Genomic DNA, 22,520 nt, shown 5'->3' with positions numbered 1-22,520 from the left:
AAGTAGAAGCACAAGATGGAGTCCAGCGTCACATGCCCTTGCATACTTTGATGAGTCATAGCAGGGACCATTACCCATATTCTGGCTAGAATGTTCACAGGAAAGTCCATCAAGTGGGAATAAGCTTCTTCTAAGGCTTATTGTGTTTCTTAATAGGCCAGTACCTTGAATGGTTCATCCACAACGTGCTGGCTAGATGGGATGTAAACTACCTTGTGGGTGTTACTGGTAGACAGTCAATATTCATAACTTTAGATATAAAATGATACATGCATACAAATAGGGTAATCCTATTCAGCACATCATAATTTTTCCACTGATACCTTACATGACGTACTTCATATAAAACATATCCATCATATCACCATGGTAAATATGGGGTTGCCAGGGTGTTGCTTTGGGGTACAGAATGTCACAGACTCCCCAAGCAGTTGAATAGGGAGAGGGATCAGAGTTCATGGATACACTGATTGCAGAATATCTTTACCAAATTTGGCATCATCTCTGGAATGCTAAGTGATGGCATAATGGGAAGAGAACATATGCACCGATAACCAGGTTGCTGCTTTACAAGTGTCCTGAATAGGGATCTACACTACAAATGCTGCTGAGGATGCTTGTGACCTTGTGAAATGAGCAGTCACATTAGCGGGTGGCAAAACACCTGCCTGACCATAACAAGTACGAATAGATTAAGTGATCCAGGAGGAAATTGTCTGAAGAGATTGGAAGACCCTTCATCATTTCAGCTATAAACAGATGAATGGACTTTCAGAATGGTCTAGTTCTTTCTATGTAGAAAGCTGGGGCTCATCTATCATCCAGTGAGTGGAAACATTCATTCCTAGTTGCATGTGACTTCAGGTAAAAGACAGGTAATTAGATTGCCTGGTTGCTATGAAACTGTGAAACCAATTTTGGAGGGAAACTGGGGTGAGGATGTAAATACACCTTAACTTTAAAAACGACTGTGCACAGAGACTCTGATGTGAAGGCACATTCTGGCCAAAGTAATGGCCACTAAGAAAACCACTTTCCAAGAGAGGTATAAGAAGGAGCAAATTGCCAAAGGTTCAAACAGTGGTCCCATAAGTTTTGATAATACCAAGCTCAGGTCCCATGGGAACTGGCTCTCTTATTTGAGGGCATAGCCTTTCTAAGTCTTTGAGGAATCAGACAGACATGTCATTTGAAAAAAAAAAAAAAAAAACGGACCAGTTATCCACCCAAGGATAGAAAGCTGATATTGCTGCAAGGTGAAACTTGACAGAAGAGATCGCTAAGCCTTGCTGTTTCAGGTCCCACAGATATTCAAGTATGTCATGTATGGATAAACGTGTGGGTGAGATTCCACATTGGGATGACCAAACAGAGAATCATTTCCACTTTGAGAGATAAGTGGCCCTGGTGGAGGGCTTTCTACTACCTAGTAGGACCTGACAAACTTGCTCTCTGGGATTAAGCCCTGGAGCTTCTAGGCATTAGGTGAAGTGAGCTCAGGTTTGGGTGGAGCAGCTGACCATGGTCCTGAGAGATCAGGTCTGGGTACAACGGAAGTGGGATTGGAGCAGAGTGGAGAACCAGTGTTGATGGGGCTATGCTGCGGCTATCAGAATAACCCAGGCCTGGTCCCGCTAGATCTTTAGTGGCATCCTGTGCATGAGCAGGATGTGAGGAAAAAGCATAGTAAAGACATCCCATCCAAGGTAGCAGAAAGGATTCCCTGATAGAACCCAGACTGTGGCCACACAGAGCAGAATTGGTGACACTTTGTTATACTTGTTTGGAAATAGGTCTATCCAAGGAGTCCCCCACTGCTGGAAAATGTCTCTTGCCACATCCAGGCAAAGGGACCACTCATGGCGACTGCAGAAAGACCTGCTGAGGTGATCTGCCAGCTTGTTGTGTGTTCCTGGAAGGTAAGAGGCCTTGAGATTAAGCGGGCTATGCAAAAACTCCCATAGCTGCATCACTTCTTGACAAAGATGGGAAGAGCGAGCTCCTCCTTCCCTGTTGAGATGAAACATGGCAGCAATGTTGACCATGAGAACAAGTTTCTGTCCATAATGTGGGACGGGAAGGCTGGACAGGCCAGGCAAACCACTCAGTTTCATTCTACATCAGTGTCAAGGAAGTTCCATCAGAGATCAAAGGCCTTGAGTTCTGAGGGGCCCCAGGTGAGCTCCCCACTCCTAGCATTGAAGTGCCTGAGAAGAGGGCATATAAAGGGAACAACCACAGTGTGAGCAGATTCAATCTCCAATTAAGGGAGATGAGAACCGAAGAGGTACCATGAGTACACTGTCCAAATGGTTGTGGTTTAGCAAATATACTGAGGCCAGCCACATCTGGAGGGGTCTGAGGAGCAGCACTGTGTGTTGCATATGAGCATGAGGCCATGTGCCCTAAAAGCCTCATACAATTTCGAGCTGTTGTGATTGGATGATATTTAAGATGCATTATCAGTGGTGCGATTGACTGGAAATGTAAATCTGGAAGGTAGGCCCAGGCCTGAGTCAAGTAACACTGCCCCAATGAACTCTATCCTCTGCACAAGAGTGAGGGCAGACTTTTCGGCATTTATCAAGAGGCCTATGGCCTTGAACATCAGCTGGATGAGTTGAACATTGGACACTACCTAGGCCCTGGACCAGCCCTTGACAAGCCGGTTGTCTCGATAAGGGTAGACATGCACCCCAACCTCTTCAAGAAAGCGGCCACTAGCACCATAAATTTCATGAACACCCGCAGAGCTGCAGACAGGCCGAATGGGAGGACTGTGAATTGATAGAGTGGTTCTGAGAAATCTTCTGTGTCCTTGGTATATCGATATATAAAAATAGGACTCTTTTAAATCAAGGGTGGCATGCCAATCCCTGGGATCCAGGGAGAGAGATAATGGATGCCAGGGTGACCATGCAGAACTTTATCTTTTTGAGACAGTTGTTGAGTGGACACATCTAAAATTGGTCTGAGACCTCCGTTGGCTTTCAGGATTAGGAAATAACTGGCGTAGAACCCCTTCCCTCTTAAATTTTGCAGAACCTCTTTCATGGCTCCCACCCAAAGGAGAGATTGAATTTCCTGGACCAGAAGTTCTTTGTGAGCAGGGTCCCTCATGAGGGAGAGGGGAGGGATGGTGGAATGGAGGGGTAGAAAAACTGGAGGGTGTATCCCACTTCCCCTGTGCTCAACGTGCAATCGTCTGTGGTGACATGGGATCACACACTGAGGAAATGGGAAAGGCAGTTTGCAAAACGAAGGAGAAACAGGGTCTGGCATCAAAGGAACTGATACAGCATCCTTGAGCATCCCATCAAAACGCCTGCTTAGAAACCCATGGATGTCAGGGTGGGGCAGGCATCGACATCGAAGTACAAGCAGGTGGTGGCCTACACCTAAAACCCCTGCTTCTCTTTCGCTGCGGATCCTGATTGGCAGCCAGGGCCAAGTAGCGGATGGGCTGTTGAGCCTGTAGTGCTTCCTTGAAGGAGCTGGTATGTACAATCCAAAGGACTTAAGGGTCACCCTGGAGTCTTTTAAACCATAAAGCTTTGCATCAGTCTGTTCTGAAAAGAGCAAAGCTCCTTTGAAAGGTAGGTCCTGAAGGATTTAGTGGACCTCCAGTGGGAGCCCAGAGGACTATAGCAACCAACTTCTGCACATAGCCACTGCAGAAGCCATACACATGGCTGCCAAGTCAGCCACATCCAAAGCAGCTTGCAACATGGCCCTAGTCACATATTTTCCCTCGTCCACCAGCAAAGAGAACTCTTGCCTAGCTTCTTATGACAGCAAGTCCTTGCATTTCTGCATGAGTCCCACATATTAAAATCATACCTGCCCAGCAGCACCTACTGCATGAGGTTGTAAATCCCACCCATGCACCCCCGGTGGAATAAACTTTCCTACTGAACAGGTCTAATTTCTTCAAGTCTTTTGACTTTGGGGTTGCACCCTGATGACCCTGCCTTTCTCTCTCAATGGCAGCAGATATCACAAAGGATCCCCGAGGACAGGGGTAGAGAGTGGGGGATGGATGTACAGGAACTCATAACCCTGGTCCTGAACAAAGTACTTTTGTTCAGTCCTTTTTGACGTGGGGGGAGGGGGAGGGAGGCAGGGGTCTACCACAAGGTAGTAACAGGGTACATAATAGCCTCACTTAGAGGCAAGGCTTCTTTTGACAGGTCCACAGCAGCTAAAATATCAACTAGACAATGGGAGGCCTCTTTCCCTACCTCTCTGTGTATGTCCAGATTTAAGACCACCCTCTTCAACAACTCTTGGTGAGCCGTATAGTCATCCAGGAGAGGCAACATGCCCCCTTCTGAAACTGCCTCGTCTGGGGAGGCAGAGACCAGCACCAGTGGCGAATGCTGTTCCTCCCTTTCCACCTCAGCAGGATCCCGTTGAGCTGGCAAAGTTCAGTACTGGGCTAGGTATTGGGAGTCTGGACCGGGTGCTGCCTGATGGGACAATGCCATCTGCCTTTCCCAGGACATCTAATAGCCCTGGAAACTGGAGGGGAACCACTCTGGGTTCCAAAAGGGCCACTGTGACCTCCTCAGCATGAACTTGATGGTACTCCTGTGCCTGGGTCCATGAACGGTAGAAATGCTTGGAGGAGTAGCAAGAACGACTCCTCGGACGGAAGAAGTAAGCCCCAACCTCCAACTTGGAAGATGACACGTCTGTCCTTGTTGCATGAGGGACAGGGCTTGAAGCCTGCCAAAAGAGGCATGCCTTGGCACTAGGGAGGGATAGCTCAGTGGTTTGAGCATTGGCCTGCTAAACCCAGGGTTGTGAGTTCAATCCTTGAGGGGGCCACTTGGGGATCTGGGGCAAAATCAGTACTTGGTCCTGCTAGTGAAGGCAGGGGGCTGGACTCGATGACCTTTCAAGGTCCCTTCCAGTTCTAGGAGATGGGATATCTCCATTAATTATTATTATTATTACAAAAAACTCCACTACAACACAAAATTATAGAACTTCATTAAACCTAGCTAAAACTGACTACAACAAAGACCACCACCACTTAAAGAGCTTGCAAAGCAAGGATAGCAGTTCCAGTGACCATCATGGGCAGTAAATAGGAATTGAGGGGCAGCGAGGACAGCCGGTCACTTTATACCAGTGCTATAAGTGTGCGTCAGCAGAGAGCATTCGAGCCGTGCCGATGGATACCACTGAGGGAAAAATTTCTGCCAACTGTGCTCAGGGCGTGCACACACCTAGAGTGGAATGCATATGTTATTCCCGTAGCTGGAGTAGAATAATTTAGGTCAATTTACCCCGGTAGTGAAGACAAGACCTGAGTTAGAGGCAGTAAATTCTCTGAACAGCTCCACTTGCTAGCACTACATTGTAAACCGAGAAAGAACTTAAAAACGGAGGAGCTTCCATAGTTGGAAAACGAGAAAGAATAATCCAGTTGTAATGGATCATGGAATATCAGGTGCCCAGGAAGGAAAAGAAATATACTCTTCTGAAGTACAGTTCAAAAAGGACAATGATACTTGGACATGCTGTGCTTAGAGTTTAAAAGACTTTTTTTTTTTTCTGTTTATTAAAAGAACATTTTTGCCCCAATACAACTTTTTCAAAAGTTCTTTATTGCCAGAAAATAGGTCACTCATTTAAAACCCATCTTGAGATGCATCTTTAACACAAACTTCTTAGCCTTTAAAAAACAGCATGTAAAATATTTAATTTATGGCGTAAAATGCTTTAGAGAGAATAACTGATTAAATAGGAAAGAGGTTCGTATGTATACTGCATGAAACAACGTTCCATGTCTCACTGAACTATGGAATAAAAAAGTAGTGTGGCTTCTTCCACCTGCTCAGATAACATGTCATAAAGTACTTTATTAATCTAGCGGATCACAACGTGTGACTAACTTGTTTTGCCAGTGCTCTGCAATTATGAAGCTTTCTGCTCTGCATATGAAACTGCTCTCACTTGTTTTTAATGATCTTTCTGCAGAACTTTCGTATATGCAACTCATTCTTAAAATTCAATATTCTTAATCAAGCATTTAGTATTTCAGAACTTAAAATTTGCATCTCTGCAAAAGTAGCTTTTAAGAAGCAACATGAATGCAAATGTTACACACTCAAAAATTAGCAAGAGAACATTTCATAAACAAAACCCTTCATTGAACATGAAAATATTCATTTCTTTTACAATAAAGTGAATTTAAGACACATACAAATCAGTTGAGTGATTAACTTGAAGTGTTTCTTTTTAAAAGAATCTTTATGGATAATATGTCCCCTAGAACAATCTATGCTGATTAAGGTACCAAACAACATTAAAAATTAAGGTTCCAGGATTTTTTCTTGGGGGGGGAGGGAGAGGGGAGAAAGGGAAATCAACTGGAGGGCCAGATAGTTAAACAATGGGCTCTGATATACTAAACATGTGTATTTTAAAACATGTTTCAGAAGTGGGATTAAGGAATGATAGGGGAGACATACCCAAAATACAAGAAGTCTCCTTGAAGTCCACTGAGAATACTGCCATGCAGATTTAATTAATCTAGGTAGTACTTAGACACTACAGCAGCAGTTCGCAAATGGTGGGTTGGGACCCGAAAGTAGGTCATGACCCCCATTTTAATGGGGTCACCACGGCCAGCATTAGATTTGCTGGGACCCAGGGCTGAAGCCCAAGCTCCACCCCTACCCAGAGTGGTGGGGCTCGGGCTCTGGCCCCCTCTACCCTACCCGGGAAGACAGGGCTCGGGATAAGGCTCTCCACCCACCCGGGGTCATGTAGTAATTTTGTTGTAAGAAGGGGGTCGTGGTGCAATGAAGTTTGAGAACCACTGCACTACAGTGATGAAAACTACAGAGGACAGTAAGATAAACAGCCCCCACATAAGGAAAAAAGCTATCTGAAAAGTCTAACATTATATATTCTTGTTTACCTAAAAAGTAGAGTTCCAATCAATCATTCTTATGCCAGCTAACAGCCTTTAGTAAAATAAATACTCAATAGATTGGTAGCAGGATAGATATGTAGAATTATGTATGTATTATTTTCAGGTAAAATATCTGAACAACAGTTTCTTTCACTTACTTTCCTTTCCAAGCCCAGACTTGAAGATTCTGAATTTCATGGCTATCTAAAAGTGTGGAAGAAATGTCACCATCCCAAATAAAGCGATTTGCTGGAGAGCAAATAAGAAAGTGGAATTTCCAAATATTCTTTCAATTCTAATTTAAGTTTGCACATAATGAGCAACTAATATGGATCTAAACTTTATTATATATATATATATTTTTTTAAGAAGCAGCTGCAAGTCATCTTTTTGTCACAGGACCAAAGTTCACTAAAGTTGTCACTAACAACACATTCTCCTGCAACCAAGTATTTGCAACCAAACCTGTTGTAACCTATTCTCAACAACATGCTACAACAAGTCTTACTGGAACTAAGGAGCCCCAAGGAAGGATAAAGTCAAAGCACCTTTCTAAGACTTTTCATTTGATACAAGATGACTAAATACTCACTATTCCACTTCCATTAAGAAAAAAAATTAGTAGAATTAAAAAAAAAAATCAAAGTTAAGCAAGCATAGGTTATAAAGCCCAGTTTGCTACAAGAGTGGAAGTCAGACTCACTAGCCATAGCTTAGAAATTATGTTTCAATGTATTGGGAAGCATATTGACAATAGTGCTACAAGCCAATTTATAACACTAGAAGTAACACTGAGGGGTAAATACACGATAATGAGGTCCAGTCTAACCTGTTTGCTTAAACAGCTGGTCAAATACCCACAGGAAAGAAAGAAAGGGAAGAAAGAAAGATTTAAATATAGTCTTTTCCACTAACATAGCAACATGTCACAAAATAATCACTAAATATGTTGGATTCTAAAAGAAGCTGTTTATTACAAGACGACAAGCTTAAACTACAAGGCATGTGACATGTCACTAGATATGAAATTAGATATGCCTTTGCTCACTTTAATCTTTATGACCCTAAATATTACCTTGATTAGCCTAATTTTCTTAGTTAAATTTTGCAAAAATCTCAATATGATCTATTCCAGTATTATATAATTCTTCCTACTCCAACTATTTCTTTTCCAGAACATGAGAATAAGCAGCACCATATTTTCCTCCAACAAAACCGAATAGTGTAGGAATTGGTCACAATATCGATGAGCCCTTAAAAAACAAGCTAATTACTGTACTCTAGCAAGGATGTTGTATAATCCAGCAATTGAAGGAGTAGTTATTCCAATTATTTTGCATCCAGCCAATGCATTAAATCTGATGCTCTATCTTCACATCAGTACCGGCACGAGAGCGAGAGTTGGTTCATGGTTTTCACCACATTTATACACAACCTCAGGCGTATATCAGGGATGCAGTCTCGCCCTGGCACTATTCTGTCAAGCTATTGTCTGGATAGCAGGACTTGCCACTCCAAATATCAGAATCAAGGTTGGTCAAGGCAAGTTTATAGCCAAGACTATGCCAATGACGCTGCCTTGCTTTAGAGAAGTCAGAATTTCAGCCCCACTTTCCAAGGTCTCCAAGACACCACCCACACTATGGGGTTGAACATCTCATGGCAGAAGACCAAGATCTAGAACGTGGGGGCTAGGCCACTAGAACCCCAAGTGCAGGGGGAGCCAAGTACTGTGGAGAACATGGAGTAGTTCTTCTATCTAGGCTGTAGAGTTCAAATGGTCACAAACCAGACATTTTTTTGATGAAGAGGCCTTGCAACCTCCTGCATAAAGTCCTTGTCTTGCATATGGATGCAAAAACATCTTTGCGCTCAGACAAAGTTCAGGATATATCAAACTAGTGTACTACCTGTACTGCTATATGGGTCAGAAACCTGGACGCTCTTACTTGGAGTGGCAAGAGGCATTCCATATGTGCTGCCAGTGCCAAATCCTGAGAATGTAGTGGTTTGACTTTGTGTGAATGTCAATCTCAGATCTGGCATTCCTTTAGCTGCTCATTATATTGAAAAGCGACATGGCGTACTCTTCAGTCATGTCTCCAGGATGGACAAACATCACAGCACACTGTGCTCCCAAACTCTCCAACACGTGAAGAGGAGCAAGCCCTGGCCCTACCTGGTACCACCCACAGGGCTGCCCCACAGATTCATGGATTTGCAGGACTGAGCCAGATTTGGGTACTTCACTACACAAATGCCTGGTGTGACACCATTCACCGTGGTCACTCTGGATGGTGCTACGGTCTTTAGTAGACCATGCATGTTTGATGAATGCTCTTCAACATATTCCCACTCTCCAATATATACCACCTTTTCAAACAAAGTTTTTGATTCATCCATACCACAATCTTATTATAGCCCTGTTTCTACACATCCCAGTTGTGGTAAGTTGGGGAGGGAGGAAGAAGAGAAAAACCTTCTGTCACTTCATGTTTACCAAAAAACAAGTTTTCAACATCCGCTCAAGTTGAGCCAGAGCCTTCCCTTAGGCTGTGCACATCATTAGTAAAAATTATTTGGAGCAATATAACCAAAACAGGTATCAGCCCGAACATCAACTATCTAGAAGCTGTCTTTGGCAAGGTTCAGAAGAATTATCCCAGAAGAATAAATTTCTACCTAACATTACAGAGGATGTTTTAAAAGAAATAAGCAATAAGAATATCCCAATGTAAACCAGAGGAAAATAAGTCATGATTCACCACGGAAGTCTAGCTCAACACTTGGCAAGATAATTGCCTCTCTAGTCAAAATAAAAGGTCAGGATTAAAAATGAGGCAAACTAACACTTGACTGAAGTCAAAATTTCATACTTGACAAGTATTAAGGTAACATGATAGGATCCAAGGCTCAAGATTAAATGGTCCCTTCTAAGAGCTGTATAAAGCATGTACTGAACATCACCCTACACACACAATGGCAAGGTCATTCTCCCTCACACCGCAGATTTTCTTTATTTCCCTAAATACCCTACACCAAAAGAAAAAGGAGCCAGATGAAACTAGAATCATGCCAGCAGAGTTGAGGGCTTCAATTGTATCAGTGTGCCCCATGTTTCGTAAGGGACTCTCATGCACGTCAGTAATTACACTCTATATACAACTCCACTTATGTACCAAATACTTAATTTGCAATACATATTCCATGTTTGGAATGACCAAGTTTGGTCATTACTCCGAACATTCATAGAATTTTCAAGTGCTGATTTTTAAAAATAAATAAATCTTTAAGAGATCTTTTAACTCTAAAGCGTTCAGATGGCAAGTGCCAAAACAGTTTAAAGTAACATACAAGCAGTGAGTGGGAGCATGAGTGGGACTCATTTAGGCATATAAGAAAAGCATTTCAGGGTAAACTGTGCTAGAATTATTTGTTTGGTAACTGTGAAAGAGTGAAAGTCATAATAAAACAAATATAAATCAAAACTGGCCGTAACTACTTCGCTTTTAGAGGTTTCCAAATGCCCCTCCTCTTAGGAAAGGATTCTTTTCTGTGTCAGCAGTAAGGGGCGGAGCCAGGAGTAGCAACTACCTATAAAAATTGATGAAGGCAAGGCTCTGGATGCTAATATCTCTAACAGCAGCAGAATTTAGATGAGCTATGGCAAGGGATGGAGAAGTGAGAAGAAGCACCTGTGCTGCTACCCCACCCTCACCAAGACTTCTGGTAGCAGCGTGACTAAAGGAGATTCATCCCCTCCCGTTACATCACCGGTAAGTTGCTCCTGGGGAATAAGAAAGGCATTTACTAAGAAGGTCTTCTTTTTCCCTGAAGTTCTCTGAGAAATGTTTCACAGCATCCCACTGATGTGGGAAAGCCCAATAGCCACAGAACTCTTATTCCTGCTTCAAGTGAGAGAGAGAGAGAGAAATATAACTATCCATTAGTTTGGAATACAGTTCATCACACAGCAACTACTCAAACTGGAGTCATTTGTGCAATTTCAGTTTTGCCATGCAAATATTCCAACACAAATTTTGTTTTTAAAAAAGCAAGACCTATATCTAGTCTCCACACTGCATAATGCCAAGTGTAAACTTCAAGAGCTAAAATAAAGAAACTGCTTCTTCTAGTTACCTGCTAACCTCTTATTCAGTTCTGGGCCAAGATTTTCAAAAACAGGAACCTAATTTTAGGCCCTTCCATCCTGATTTAGGATCCTAAATCAGTGGAGGTGATTCTCAGTATTACTGAGGAAACCACCATATAGTATCTCCCACCTGACTTCCTTGGCTCTACGCCCAGCATCAGAAACATTTAAAAGAATACTATGCCAAGTAATTTAGGCCTAAAATAAAGGTTTTGCAACAAACAAACAAAAACGGAAAGATATAAAATCCAACGTAAATTGAAATGCCATATTTTGGGGGTTCTTTCCATTTTTTTGAGAATGGAAGATTAACAAAACATTGTGTTAGTGCAGGACAACCTGAAAGCAGAACTGACCAGACTAGTTTCCCTACCCAAATTCAATAAACTGCAAAGAGTCATCCTTTTACCTCAGCTAAACCATATCCCTTCAGAATGTCAAGATTCCCCTATTTATTTTAAACCTATTACAGACTACGCATGAAGTTGGGAAAGTGTAGGTATGTTTCATCTATGTCTATCTGAGGACAAAGTTTCAGAGAGCTACTTGAGCCACTAGCCAGTTTAAACTGTATTAAAAACACCTGTCTCCCTAACACAACAGTTAACTGGGATTTGCTGAATACAGAAAGTCAACAGTAAAATTTAAGCTATAAATTGTTGGATAGGCTCAGGATACCTACAAGTTTTTCCTGCAGAAAATGGTAATATGTAGTTCTATATGAAAAATATTATTTAACCATGGTGCTCTTGACAAAAATACACCCGTGTTACAAAGTTCAAAGATATTTTGGCAGTCAACTTCTAACAGAAGCATTTTTGCTCATTAAAGGGGAAACAGGGTGTTAAGTCACCTAGTTTACTTGTTAAATAATTGATAAGAGAAGCACCAACAGAACCACAATCCCATGGAAACTACAAACCATTTACATACATAGAATACAGTATAATGTATTTAATTCTAAAAGGAATTAAATATGTGAGCAAAACTGAGTTCCTCAGAGAAACAGCTAAAAGGTTTAATGATACATAATTTAACAGATAGAAACCTAAGAGGGAAAAATAATTCCCCACATTCTTGAGTGAGATTTAATATGGATGCAATCAAAATCTCCAGTTTTATTGCAAATTTCATTTTCAGATTAAATATGCTCACGCAGTTAGAAGTTAGAAAATAAAAACCTTTTGTAACCCCAAAAAATTATTCATTCAGCACAAAAAGTGAAAGTTCTTCCAACACAACAATAAAAAAAAATCCACTTGAAATCAGCAAGATAACACTCATTGTTTTTCTTTTGCCAGCTCTTCTGATTATTTTGTTCCTATATTGAAGGAAATTTTCCCCTTACCTGGATGGCTTTGGGAGCTCATTGCTAGCAATGTCTAGTCCTTTGGAAGGGATTCAAAATGGATCAGTTTCCACACAAGCAACAGCAGCCCTGCAGAGCTCCAATGCTTCACCAATACATAGACATACAGAGAAGGGGGATTAAATCATAAACACCAAATTAAATCCAGGGCAGAATAACATTCTGTTCTGTAAACAAAGTAATCCAATAGGATGGCAGAATATCTTCAAATGGTTTTCAGAATGTGAACCTGTAATTATAAGAAAAAGATTATATTAGAAAAGTAGGTTTCTTACAACTGCAGAAGTTAAACAATAAACACCACATTGTTTCTTTGGAATAATTTTTAAATTGAGGTACCATTTAAAGGTAAACATACATATGTTCCTGAAAAGAGAGACTTCAAAATGTGTAGAGGTGGTCTTTATTTAGAAGTTTTGTAATTACAGTACAGGAAAAATGCAAATAAATATGAACCATAGTAAGAAAGCCTCTCAATGCACATATCTTAAACAAAAGTTTGTTTATTTTTTAATTAATCTGATATTTCAACAGTACTGCAGGAAACCACTTCATTTCCAATAGTTTCCATATTTCAACAGCCACACTCAGCCATATGTATGAGTAGTAACTGCTCTTCATCCATCTGTTCTCATTTGCCTCAACAGAAATCCAAAGATAGATTTCTAAATGGCAGGTCACCATATTCCCCTATGCCAAGTTATGGGGGAAAATCTTCAGGCATGAAAAATAGGAACAACACAACAACAGCTAATGTTTTCTATAAAGGGGAAAGTAAAATTGGCGAAAAAATAATCAGCTGTTTTCAATCTTCTGCCGAGTCATACATTTGATGAAGACCTAGTATCTGATCTGGTATCCCCTCTCAAAAATGCAACTTTACCCCCTGAATATATGGTCTAGCAAGTATGTCCAGTATAATCTTAAAATGCTCCACAGATGGTGCTTCTATCATGCAGCTTGAAAGCTTTCCACAGGGAGATCTTGCTGCAAGGAATTGAGTCCTCATATTTAGCCTGAGTTTTTCCTTTTCATATTTTATTTCTGTTTATCCTATGTATCTATTTATCCTAGTTAAACCCATTGTATCACCCAAAGACATTCTCTCTCTTTCGTATTATACCTTTCAAGCATTTTTAGATAGCTGTCATTAGATAGTCATACCTATGTAAAGAGCAGGCCTATTTTGTACGAGTACAAGACCTAATATGGATGCAGTTATATTGGTATAAAGGTGCCTTATATTGGTATAGCTTATTCCTCTTCCCATATAGGAATAAGATGTTCAGATATAAACATCTTTATATAGGTAAAACTATCTACATTAAGGAGGTTGTCTCACTTTACCTATACCTGTATAGATAAAGTGGTTTAGATTATGTTTAGACAAACCCTTAAATCAACTAAACCTTTATTATTTTAATTTTTATGCACATGTATCAATCTCTTTAATCCCTGCAATCACTGTCATTTTGTTACTTCTTTCTGATAATGAGGTGGCCAGAACTGAAGACGCTATTGCAAATAGTTCCTGCTCTATTAATGAACGTTCCTGCTTTGCAATATAATGCCTCAGCACGTGTGCCCTAAAAGGCTGACCTTTACTGTTATATTGCATTAACAGTCTCTAATTTGCTATTCATCTGCACCAGAGATGTCTCAATGTCAGCTCTTGCAAAGTTTCTATGCCTATTTTGAATGTGTTTTGGATTATTTTTCTTTGTATGAATTAGAGGGCATGAAATACCTTGAAAAATGCAATTTCTGGCCCACACTCTAATCCAGTGGTTCTCAACCAGGGGTACACGTACCACTGAGGGTACACAGAGGTCTTCTGGAGGTACATCAACTCATCTAGGGGAGGGGAGGGATAGCTCAGTGGGTTTGAGCATTGGCCTGCTAAACCCAGGGTTGTGAGTGCAATCCTTGAGGGGGCCACTTAGGGATCTGGGGCAAAAATCAGTACTCGGTCCTGCTAGTGAAGGCAGGGGGCTGGACTCGATGAGCTTTCAGGGTCCCTTCCAGTTCTATGAGATAGGTACATCTCCATGTCTAGATTTAAAATATATATTTGCCTCGTTCAGTGTTTCTCAACCTGGGGGTTGCGACCCCCAGAGGGTGTCACAGGATAGGTTTTTTGGGGGGGGTCACAAGTCCAGAGTCAGCATTTGGGTGTGGCAAACAGGGCAACTGCCTAGGGCCCCATGCCACAGGGGCTCACGCAAAGCTGAGTTACATGTTTCAACCCTGGGCGGAGTGGCACGAGCGTCAGATGCACTGAAATGTAAGTACAATATTTATATTCCAATCATTTTATTTTATAAATTATATGGTAAAAATGAGAAAGTCAGCAATTTGTCAGTAATCGTGTGCTGTGAAACTTTAGTATTTTTATGTCTAATTTAGTAAGCAAGTAGTTTTTAAGTGAGGTGAAACTTGGGGTACGCAAGACAAATCAGTCTCCTCAAAGGCATAGTCTGAGTTTGAGAACCACTGCTCTAATCTCTCCAGGTTTCTGTGATTGTTAGATTTCAAAATACCTTCCACCTCAGCAAAATCTGCAAATTAGAAGAACGCTGTCAGGTCAATTTAGACCCAACATTTAGGTTTCATAAGCACAAGATTTTACAAAAAGAATAAAAAATTTTGCATGATGTTTTAACTCAAATGACGACAGTTTTAAATGCCGTGTGTTTGAAGCCTATACACTGGGCTAGCCTAATGATACAGAAGAGCCAGAAAATGGAATTAGCAGATTTTGTCTATTTCCACTATCTAAATAACAATGAAATGCAGAATATAAACAACGATAAAGAGTAAAAATTTTATTTTACTTCATCTTAAATGAGCTAAGGTTTACCTTAGTAAGGATTCTTTTAAAATGATGTTCACTCACTCTTCCAGAGTAACAAAGTCATAGAAAAGACTAGAACAAATCAGATTTTTGCAGCATACCAGTAGACACTTCCCAGTAATCTCACCCCTCAACTTGCCACTCTGCTGTTTACCTTTATTTTCATCCCGTTTTCAACACATTCCCACTCCACCCACCCCAGTTGTTCAAGGCACCTCTATGGCAGTCCTCATATGCCAGTCTAAATTTTGCAAGCGTCTCACAAAATATATCAAACACTTTATTAGAAGATATTGCATATGCCATGTTCCTTTCACTAATACTGTACACATCAAAATGCAATCAAGTTTTTCCAACAAAGTTGCTTTGTAAAGAAGTGAAGCTTGTTTTGTTCACAATTTAATCATCCTCTATATGTTTAGAGTCTCAATAGTTATTCTATGTTTTACTAGGGACAGAAGTTACATTGATTTCTAAAATACTCCTTTCCTATATTCTAAGTGCATGTAGAAGCAGCATGCTCAAGTGCTAACAGAATACCCCTTCCCGCCCCCAGTCTGATTTAGTGGACCCACAATTTCTAGGATCAAACACTCTGAGTCAAAACACACACCCCCGCCCTGCCCCCCATTCCTCTGGTACCTCCCTTGTTTTCAAACATCTTTGAAACAGGAAGATATCAGAGGACTAGATGAACACCTGCTTCAGGCTATTTCTAAGAGGATAAGTCCAACACAGTTCTACAGCAGGTCACACTAACAAATGTCTTTACTTGATAAATTACATCTTTACCTGCCAATCTAGTCTTTGTATCTTTTATTTTGAAGATATTAGCTGAATGGGATCCATTAAACACAAGAAATGCTGGTGACAATTTCCATGTTCCTGCTAATTAGAACCTTGAAGTTTAGTGCACTAATTATGGGGAACTGAGTATAGGAAAAATAAGATTTGACCTTTAAGATATATTCATCAATTCATTCATTTTTGATCTATCTAGTTAAATTATATTTATTTTTTCTGTGACATGGTCACTTCAGGTTTGCAAATTGAGAAGTCAGTCAATTGAGGTTACAAGCTCTAGGTAAGAAAATTATCAATGACTCACGCAGTCACTGACATTGATAGCTACATCTACCAAAATATAGTCACCTAGTTTTCCATACAATTATAGAACATTACCATCCCAGTCACAATTGTTTTACATCATTACTGTGACCATCTCCTTATGAAATCTAGTTGTGATCATGAGATGTTACTTTTTCACCTCAGGTGAAGACCAGCTTTATCTTGCTTTGGGTCCATTATAGTTTTGTTTTCTTTTCTTCATAAGTGCCCCTACAGTGTTACACATTCTTGTGGAAATTTTCACATTCAGCAGAAGTTTTACTGATTAAAAAAAACTTCTCTTGGGACACTGTAATGGGATATTCACCCCACACTTACCCTGAAAGGGTTCATGCAGATTGAGAAGGGGCTAATTAACCCAACAGGTCACAGCTGAGGGGAATCAGGTGGTCAAGCCCCTGACTGAGTGAGGGGGCCCAGCTGAGAAGGAAGGAGCTGGGTTAGGGCTAGAGAGGCAGGAAATTGGGAGCACGGGGGGGGGGCTGCTGGGAAAGTCTGCCATCACTCCCTGGGAGAAGGGAGGTGCATTTGGACTGACATACCCGGGGGAAGCCAGGAAGGTAGGACAGGGCTTAGGGCAGGGGTGGCCAACCTTTGGCTCCGGAGCCACATGTGGCTCTTCAGAAGTTAATATGCAGCTCCTTGTACAGGGCTGGAGCTACAGGCACCAACTTTCCAATGTGCCGGGGGGGCTCACTGTTCAACCCCTGGCTCTGCCACAGGCCCTGCCCCCACTCCACCCCTTCCCACCACCTCCCCTGAGCCTGCAGTGCCCTCGCTCTCCCTGCTCACCCCCAGAGCCTCCTGCATGCCACGAAACAGCTGATCGGGAGGCGCTGATCAGTGGGGCTGCCCGTGGGCGGGAGGCACTGGGTGCGGGGGGGAGCTGATGGGGGGCTGCTGACATATTACTGTGGCTCTTTGGCAATGTACACTGGTAAATTCTGGCTCCTTCTCAGGCTCAGGTTGGCCACCCCTGGCTTAAGGAAAGGCAGTAAGATCTAGAAGGGAACTGACCTTGACTGCTGGCTAGAGGGTCCCTGAGCCAGAACCCGGAGTAGAGGGCAGGCCCAGGTTCCCTGCCAGCCACTGAGGGAGTGCCACTATGAGGAAGTAAATAGGAAGACTACCTGAGTCTATTTATGGGAAGAGACTTTCCAACCCCCAAAGGGGAAATCTTTGGTGACCTGCCTGGAGGGCCCAGTCATGAAAAGGCAGCAACAGGTCATGGAGCAAGAGAAGGGCCGCAGATGCAGAAAGGTAAAGAGACAGCATGCAACTGTGGGAGGAGGCATTGACCTGGACAGTTATTCCCCAGAACGGCCAGGAGGAAGCACCATCCTATCGGTGAGTGGAGCACCAGTCACACACAGGCAGCTCATACAACATTACTTTTTTCATTTTTCCCAACCAGATACTACACAGTTGCTTTGGGTGTTTTGGATAGTTCAGATAGCCAGTCTGGCATAAATCGAACTATTTATTGGAAGTGTGATAGCGACCCAAGATCCCAATCAGAATTCCATTCCCCCCCAGGAGCGAACATGTAGGTTGAGTGTAGACAGTAGTACAAGCTACAACCAGAGCGAGCAGGGTGATAGTAGACACAGGCCATGTTACTTCCAGTATGCAGTGTTCCTGTAGCCATGTTCGTCCCAGGATTAGAGAGAAAAAGTAAGTGAGGTACTCTCTTTTATTGGACCAATCTCTGTTGGCGAGAGAAGATTTTTAGCTTACACAGAGCTCTTCTTCAGGTCTGGGAAATATACGCAGAGTGTCACAGCAAAATACAAGGTGGAACAGATTGTTTAGGATAAGTAGTTAACAATCTGTTCCATCTTGTATTTAGCTGTGTTAGTTCCAGATTTGACAAAGTAGTTTAAACATATATATTCTCTCTCTCTCTCCAAGGTTGTATACACACACAATGTAGGGGTTTTTGGAGGGCACTAGAAGTTTAAATTAAGATTCTTATTAAATGTTAATTTTTTTGTTTTAAAAGGAAACAATCACTCCTGCCTAATGATGTTGTCAGTTTCTTGTTCTGCAACATTGTTAAAGCAACAGGAAGCATAGCAGACACTTGTTTCAGTAGCAGAGCAAACAGAGCTAAAGAGTAGATGAGTTCTCCTGTGTCTGTGTAGATTAAGGAGGGAGGCTGTGCTACAATGACTCTTCCAATTTCACCTTTTAGACAGCAGGAACTTGGGTTGGGCTTTGCCTTAGCCTGGGATGGCAGACCTATCAAGTGGTATTTTGTCCATGAAAAAGATTCTTACTGAATTATTTCACTCTTCAGTATCATTTGCCTTTTAAAAAGGATCAATTTGCTTTAAGAACCACAGCTTTCTCAAAACACAATATGAAACCAAAAAGCAAGCCACTAAAGTACAGAAACATTATTTGCCATAACTTAGAAAGTGTGTTATTAGGGGGTTGTCTATGAGAAGCATTTGTGGGTTAGAAAGCAGGCCCTTATAATAGCACAGTATGCAACACTCTCTCATATAAGAGGAAATCCTTTAGGCTGGTATGGACTGTTGTGTGGACCATGGTCATCTACACTGAGGCAGCTCACTGATGGGAAGTCTTGGCACCAAACAACTCCCCCTATCTAAAAATTGGTAAATGCATCAAAGCTCCAACAGACTTTGCCTTATAAAAAACTAAATGCTGGCATTTTTCTAACATTTACAAGGGCAAGAAACAACGGATTTCCTGCCATAGGAAGACATTTATAGGTAAGGAAGTATTAACTACTCTCATTCATAGGGTACGTCTACACTACCTGCCGGATCGGTGGGTAGTGATCGATCTATCGCATCTAATATAGATGCGATAAATGGATCCCCGATCGCTCTGCTGTCGACTCCTGTACTCCACCGCGGCGAGAGGCAGAAGCGGAGTCGACGGGGGAGCGGTGGCAGTCGACCCTGCGCTGTGAGGACGCGAGGTAAGTTGACCTAAGATACGTCGACTTCAGCTACGCTATTCTCGTAGCTGAAATTGTGCATCTTAGGTCGATCCCCCCAGTGTAGACCAGGCCATAGTCAATCCTTTAGTCTAGAATGAGCAATTTAAGCATTAAAAAGCAGTCCAAACAGTAGTACAAGATAGTAGTACAATATTCCTTTTTGTCCAACCACTAAAAACAGATCTTATGGAATGTGCTCTCAAACTCAAGAGGAGAATATCCTCAGCCTTCCCATAGGACTCAACAACAGAATCCAACAATTGTTGCATCTAAAGTCGCTAAACCTTTACTCCTGACAGCTTAAGACATGAATAAGACATCTGACTTCTTGAAGAAAACAGTAACGTATGGGTAGGATTTGATAGTTCCATAGACATAAGCACTTGCCTACACGTCGAATTAACTCACGGCAAGCCAGGGTGCGAATCTACAGCAATCAAGTTTACTAACTCACTGTGTGGACCCTGCTACAGTGCATTAAAAATTCTGTAGTGCACTGTGGCATACTACCATTTCAAAGAGCAATACGTCAAAGTACACTAGGGAATTTTTAATGCACTGTACTAGGGTCTACAGGATAAGTTAGTGCATGGCAAGCTAGAGTGCTGTAAAATCATACCTTGACATGCCATGCAATAGTTTGTCTTGTAGACTAGCCCTAAGTGATGCAATCTTATTTCCACAGGATGAGTAGAGAACGATCCTATGAATCATATCCTGATTCCAATGGTAAGGAGAAACACCTTTGAAAAGAAACTCTAGAGTTCTCCATAGTGCCAATTTGTCTGCAGACTAAATAATCCCAGTGCCCTCAGCCTCTCCTCATAAGTCATGTGCCCCAGCCCCCTAATCATTTTTGTTGCCCTCCGCTGGACTCTTTCCAATTTTTCCATATCCTTCTTGTAGTGTGGGGCCCAAAACTGGACACAGTACTCCAGATGAGGCCTCACCAATGCCGAATAGAGGGGAATAATCACGTTCCTCGATCTGCTGGCAAGAAAGGCTTCTTTAGTCAAAAAGTAAGTTGTAGTATCCAAAGATTCTAAGGCAGTGGTATCTGATCTTTTGAACAACTGTGTGCCACAAAGAGCAGAAAGCAATCCACAAGTGAATAGCTCCAACATGGGGAACCTCTGAAGTGCACAGAGATGATCTACTCTGCTTCCATAGCCCCTGGTTCTGAAGGTGTACCAAAGGCAGGGAGGGAGAATGGCTCAAGTTCACTGCGCTCAGACTATCACCACTTGACCTATGGTCCCGAAGGGAAAAAGGAAGTAAGTGCTTGTTTCCAGGAGCATGATGATAGGACTGTTTAACAGATGTTCTCCAATAACTAAATTTCATTTCAGAAGCCTAGTGTTTTTCCTCATCACTGTTCTCCTGCTATAACTAGATTTTCAGAGCACTTTTTACAGTTCTAGAGTAATTTTTTCCCCCACACTTTCCCCAGACCACTCTTCTCCCTGGTCAGCCAACTAGCCAACAATGGGTACAGGTTCATGTATGGACAGGAAATGGTTGTATGCAGTAAGACAGTTTTCCAGATATGTTTGTACACATATTTTGTGGCCAGGAAAGCAGACAAAGCTTTCTATACTGAACTGAGTTAATTCATTAAAATCCAAGAATCCTATGCTGTTTTAACATGTGAGTATGTTTTGACAATCTGCGTCTCTCTTCCTTCCCTCTACCCACACCACAGCTGTGTCACTGCATTAGTTATAGCTACATATTTGAACTAACCAGTAGTTAAGGTTATGACAGCACGTCTCTTTACAAACCTCTATTTTTTTTTAGGAGTTTAAATAGCAATAGAATTTCACTCAAGACAAAAACTTAATTTATGGGTGAAGTGCCAAGACTGACTTTATGGGTGAAGTGCCAAAACAAAGAAAACGGGGGTTGCTTCAGGATGCCCATAGAGCAGTAGTGACTTCATTTCAGATTGGGACCTTGTCTGATGTCCATGCCTTGGACGCTAAAAGATGGGATGATTACAATATGCTCTACACTCAGGGTTAAACAAAATATCATTTTACAAACTTCAGTTAGTACAGAATGCACAGTCTGACTACTCAGTGTAGCATGCATGGTGCATATTACACCTGTCTGCTACAGACTGCAATGGTTTCAAATTTACTTCTGTGCTCAACGTACGGCCTTTGTTACACAAGCCTTAAACCATATAAGAGTTAAAGACAACTTGTATCACAGCCTTGTATAACCACCAAGCTTTGTGGAAGACAGTCATTAAAGAAGAAAGAAAGACTAGACATCTCCAGCAACTGATAACAGGATATAGAACCTTTCACTGCTAGGCCACTTTTGGCTAAGTTATTTCCATCTGACACTGTACAATGGCCTTTGTGAAAAGGTGTAACACTTTTACTCAAGTGGTCCCCAAACTGTGGGGTGTGCACTTCAGAGGAGAAACATTATGGGGTGCATGGAGAGGCTGGGGCCAGTCCCCACAGTGCGCAGAGAGGGAGCACCACCAGGTCACAGCTCCGGCCTTGCCCCCAGCTGCAGCGCCAACCCCGCTCTGTCCTCATGCCCTTTCTGCCCCCAGGCCAGCTCCACCTCTAGCCCCAGCTCCTCCCTCACCCCCACCTCCTCCCCCATCCCCAGTTCCACCTTCAGTCCATCCTCCTCTGAAGAGGAAGCCTTGGCTGTGCAGTAATGGGGGGGGCGAGGGGGAGGCGCACCACAGACAGATTCCATTACTGGTTGGGGGGGTGGGAAAGGAAAAGTTTGGGCACCACTGTTTTACTCCAATTCTAAATACAGAGGTGTTCCCATGACAGATGTCATCATAAGCAACAGCCTTTCTGGAATTTTTAGTAAAGGTATCAAGGATTAAGGGCTTGATCCAAAGCTCATAGAAGCCAATGGTAGTTCTTTGATTTCTCTAGTCCTTGGAAAAGGCCCTAAGCAAACAAGAAAAAAAACTTCATTCCCAGAGGCAATCCCTCTGGAACAAAAGTTGAGGTAAAGTTTTAATCCTACACAATCCTTTTCATATACAATGCTTTCCCACACAAACACATTTCACGTGCTCAGTCGTACTCTGCCTCAGACTGTAACATAGTAGCTTCTTAGCTTGTATCTTCTGTA

At 42.0% G+C, this 22,520-nt stretch overlaps 1 protein-coding gene across 1 annotated transcript in view; it reads right to left on the bottom strand.

Annotated features, from left to right (window-relative positions):
* HDAC4 (histone deacetylase 4) overlaps positions 1–22,520 on the bottom strand; it is a 453,690-nt gene that overhangs the window by 384,684 nt on the left and 46,486 nt on the right. The window contains exon 2 of the mRNA XM_065412876.1: positions 12,430–12,679. Within this exon, the coding sequence (XP_065268948.1) occupies positions 12,430–12,451 (22 nt within the window). The 5' untranslated portion in view covers positions 12,452–12,679. The remainder of the gene's footprint in view (positions 1–12,429; positions 12,680–22,520) is intronic.

Source organism: Emys orbicularis, chromosome 11 (genome assembly GCF_028017835.1).
Source record: "Emys orbicularis isolate rEmyOrb1 chromosome 11, rEmyOrb1.hap1, whole genome shotgun sequence".
NCBI lineage: Eukaryota > Metazoa > Chordata > Testudines > Emydidae > Emys > Emys orbicularis.
This window is presented reverse-complemented; position numbering and strand designations above follow the sequence as displayed.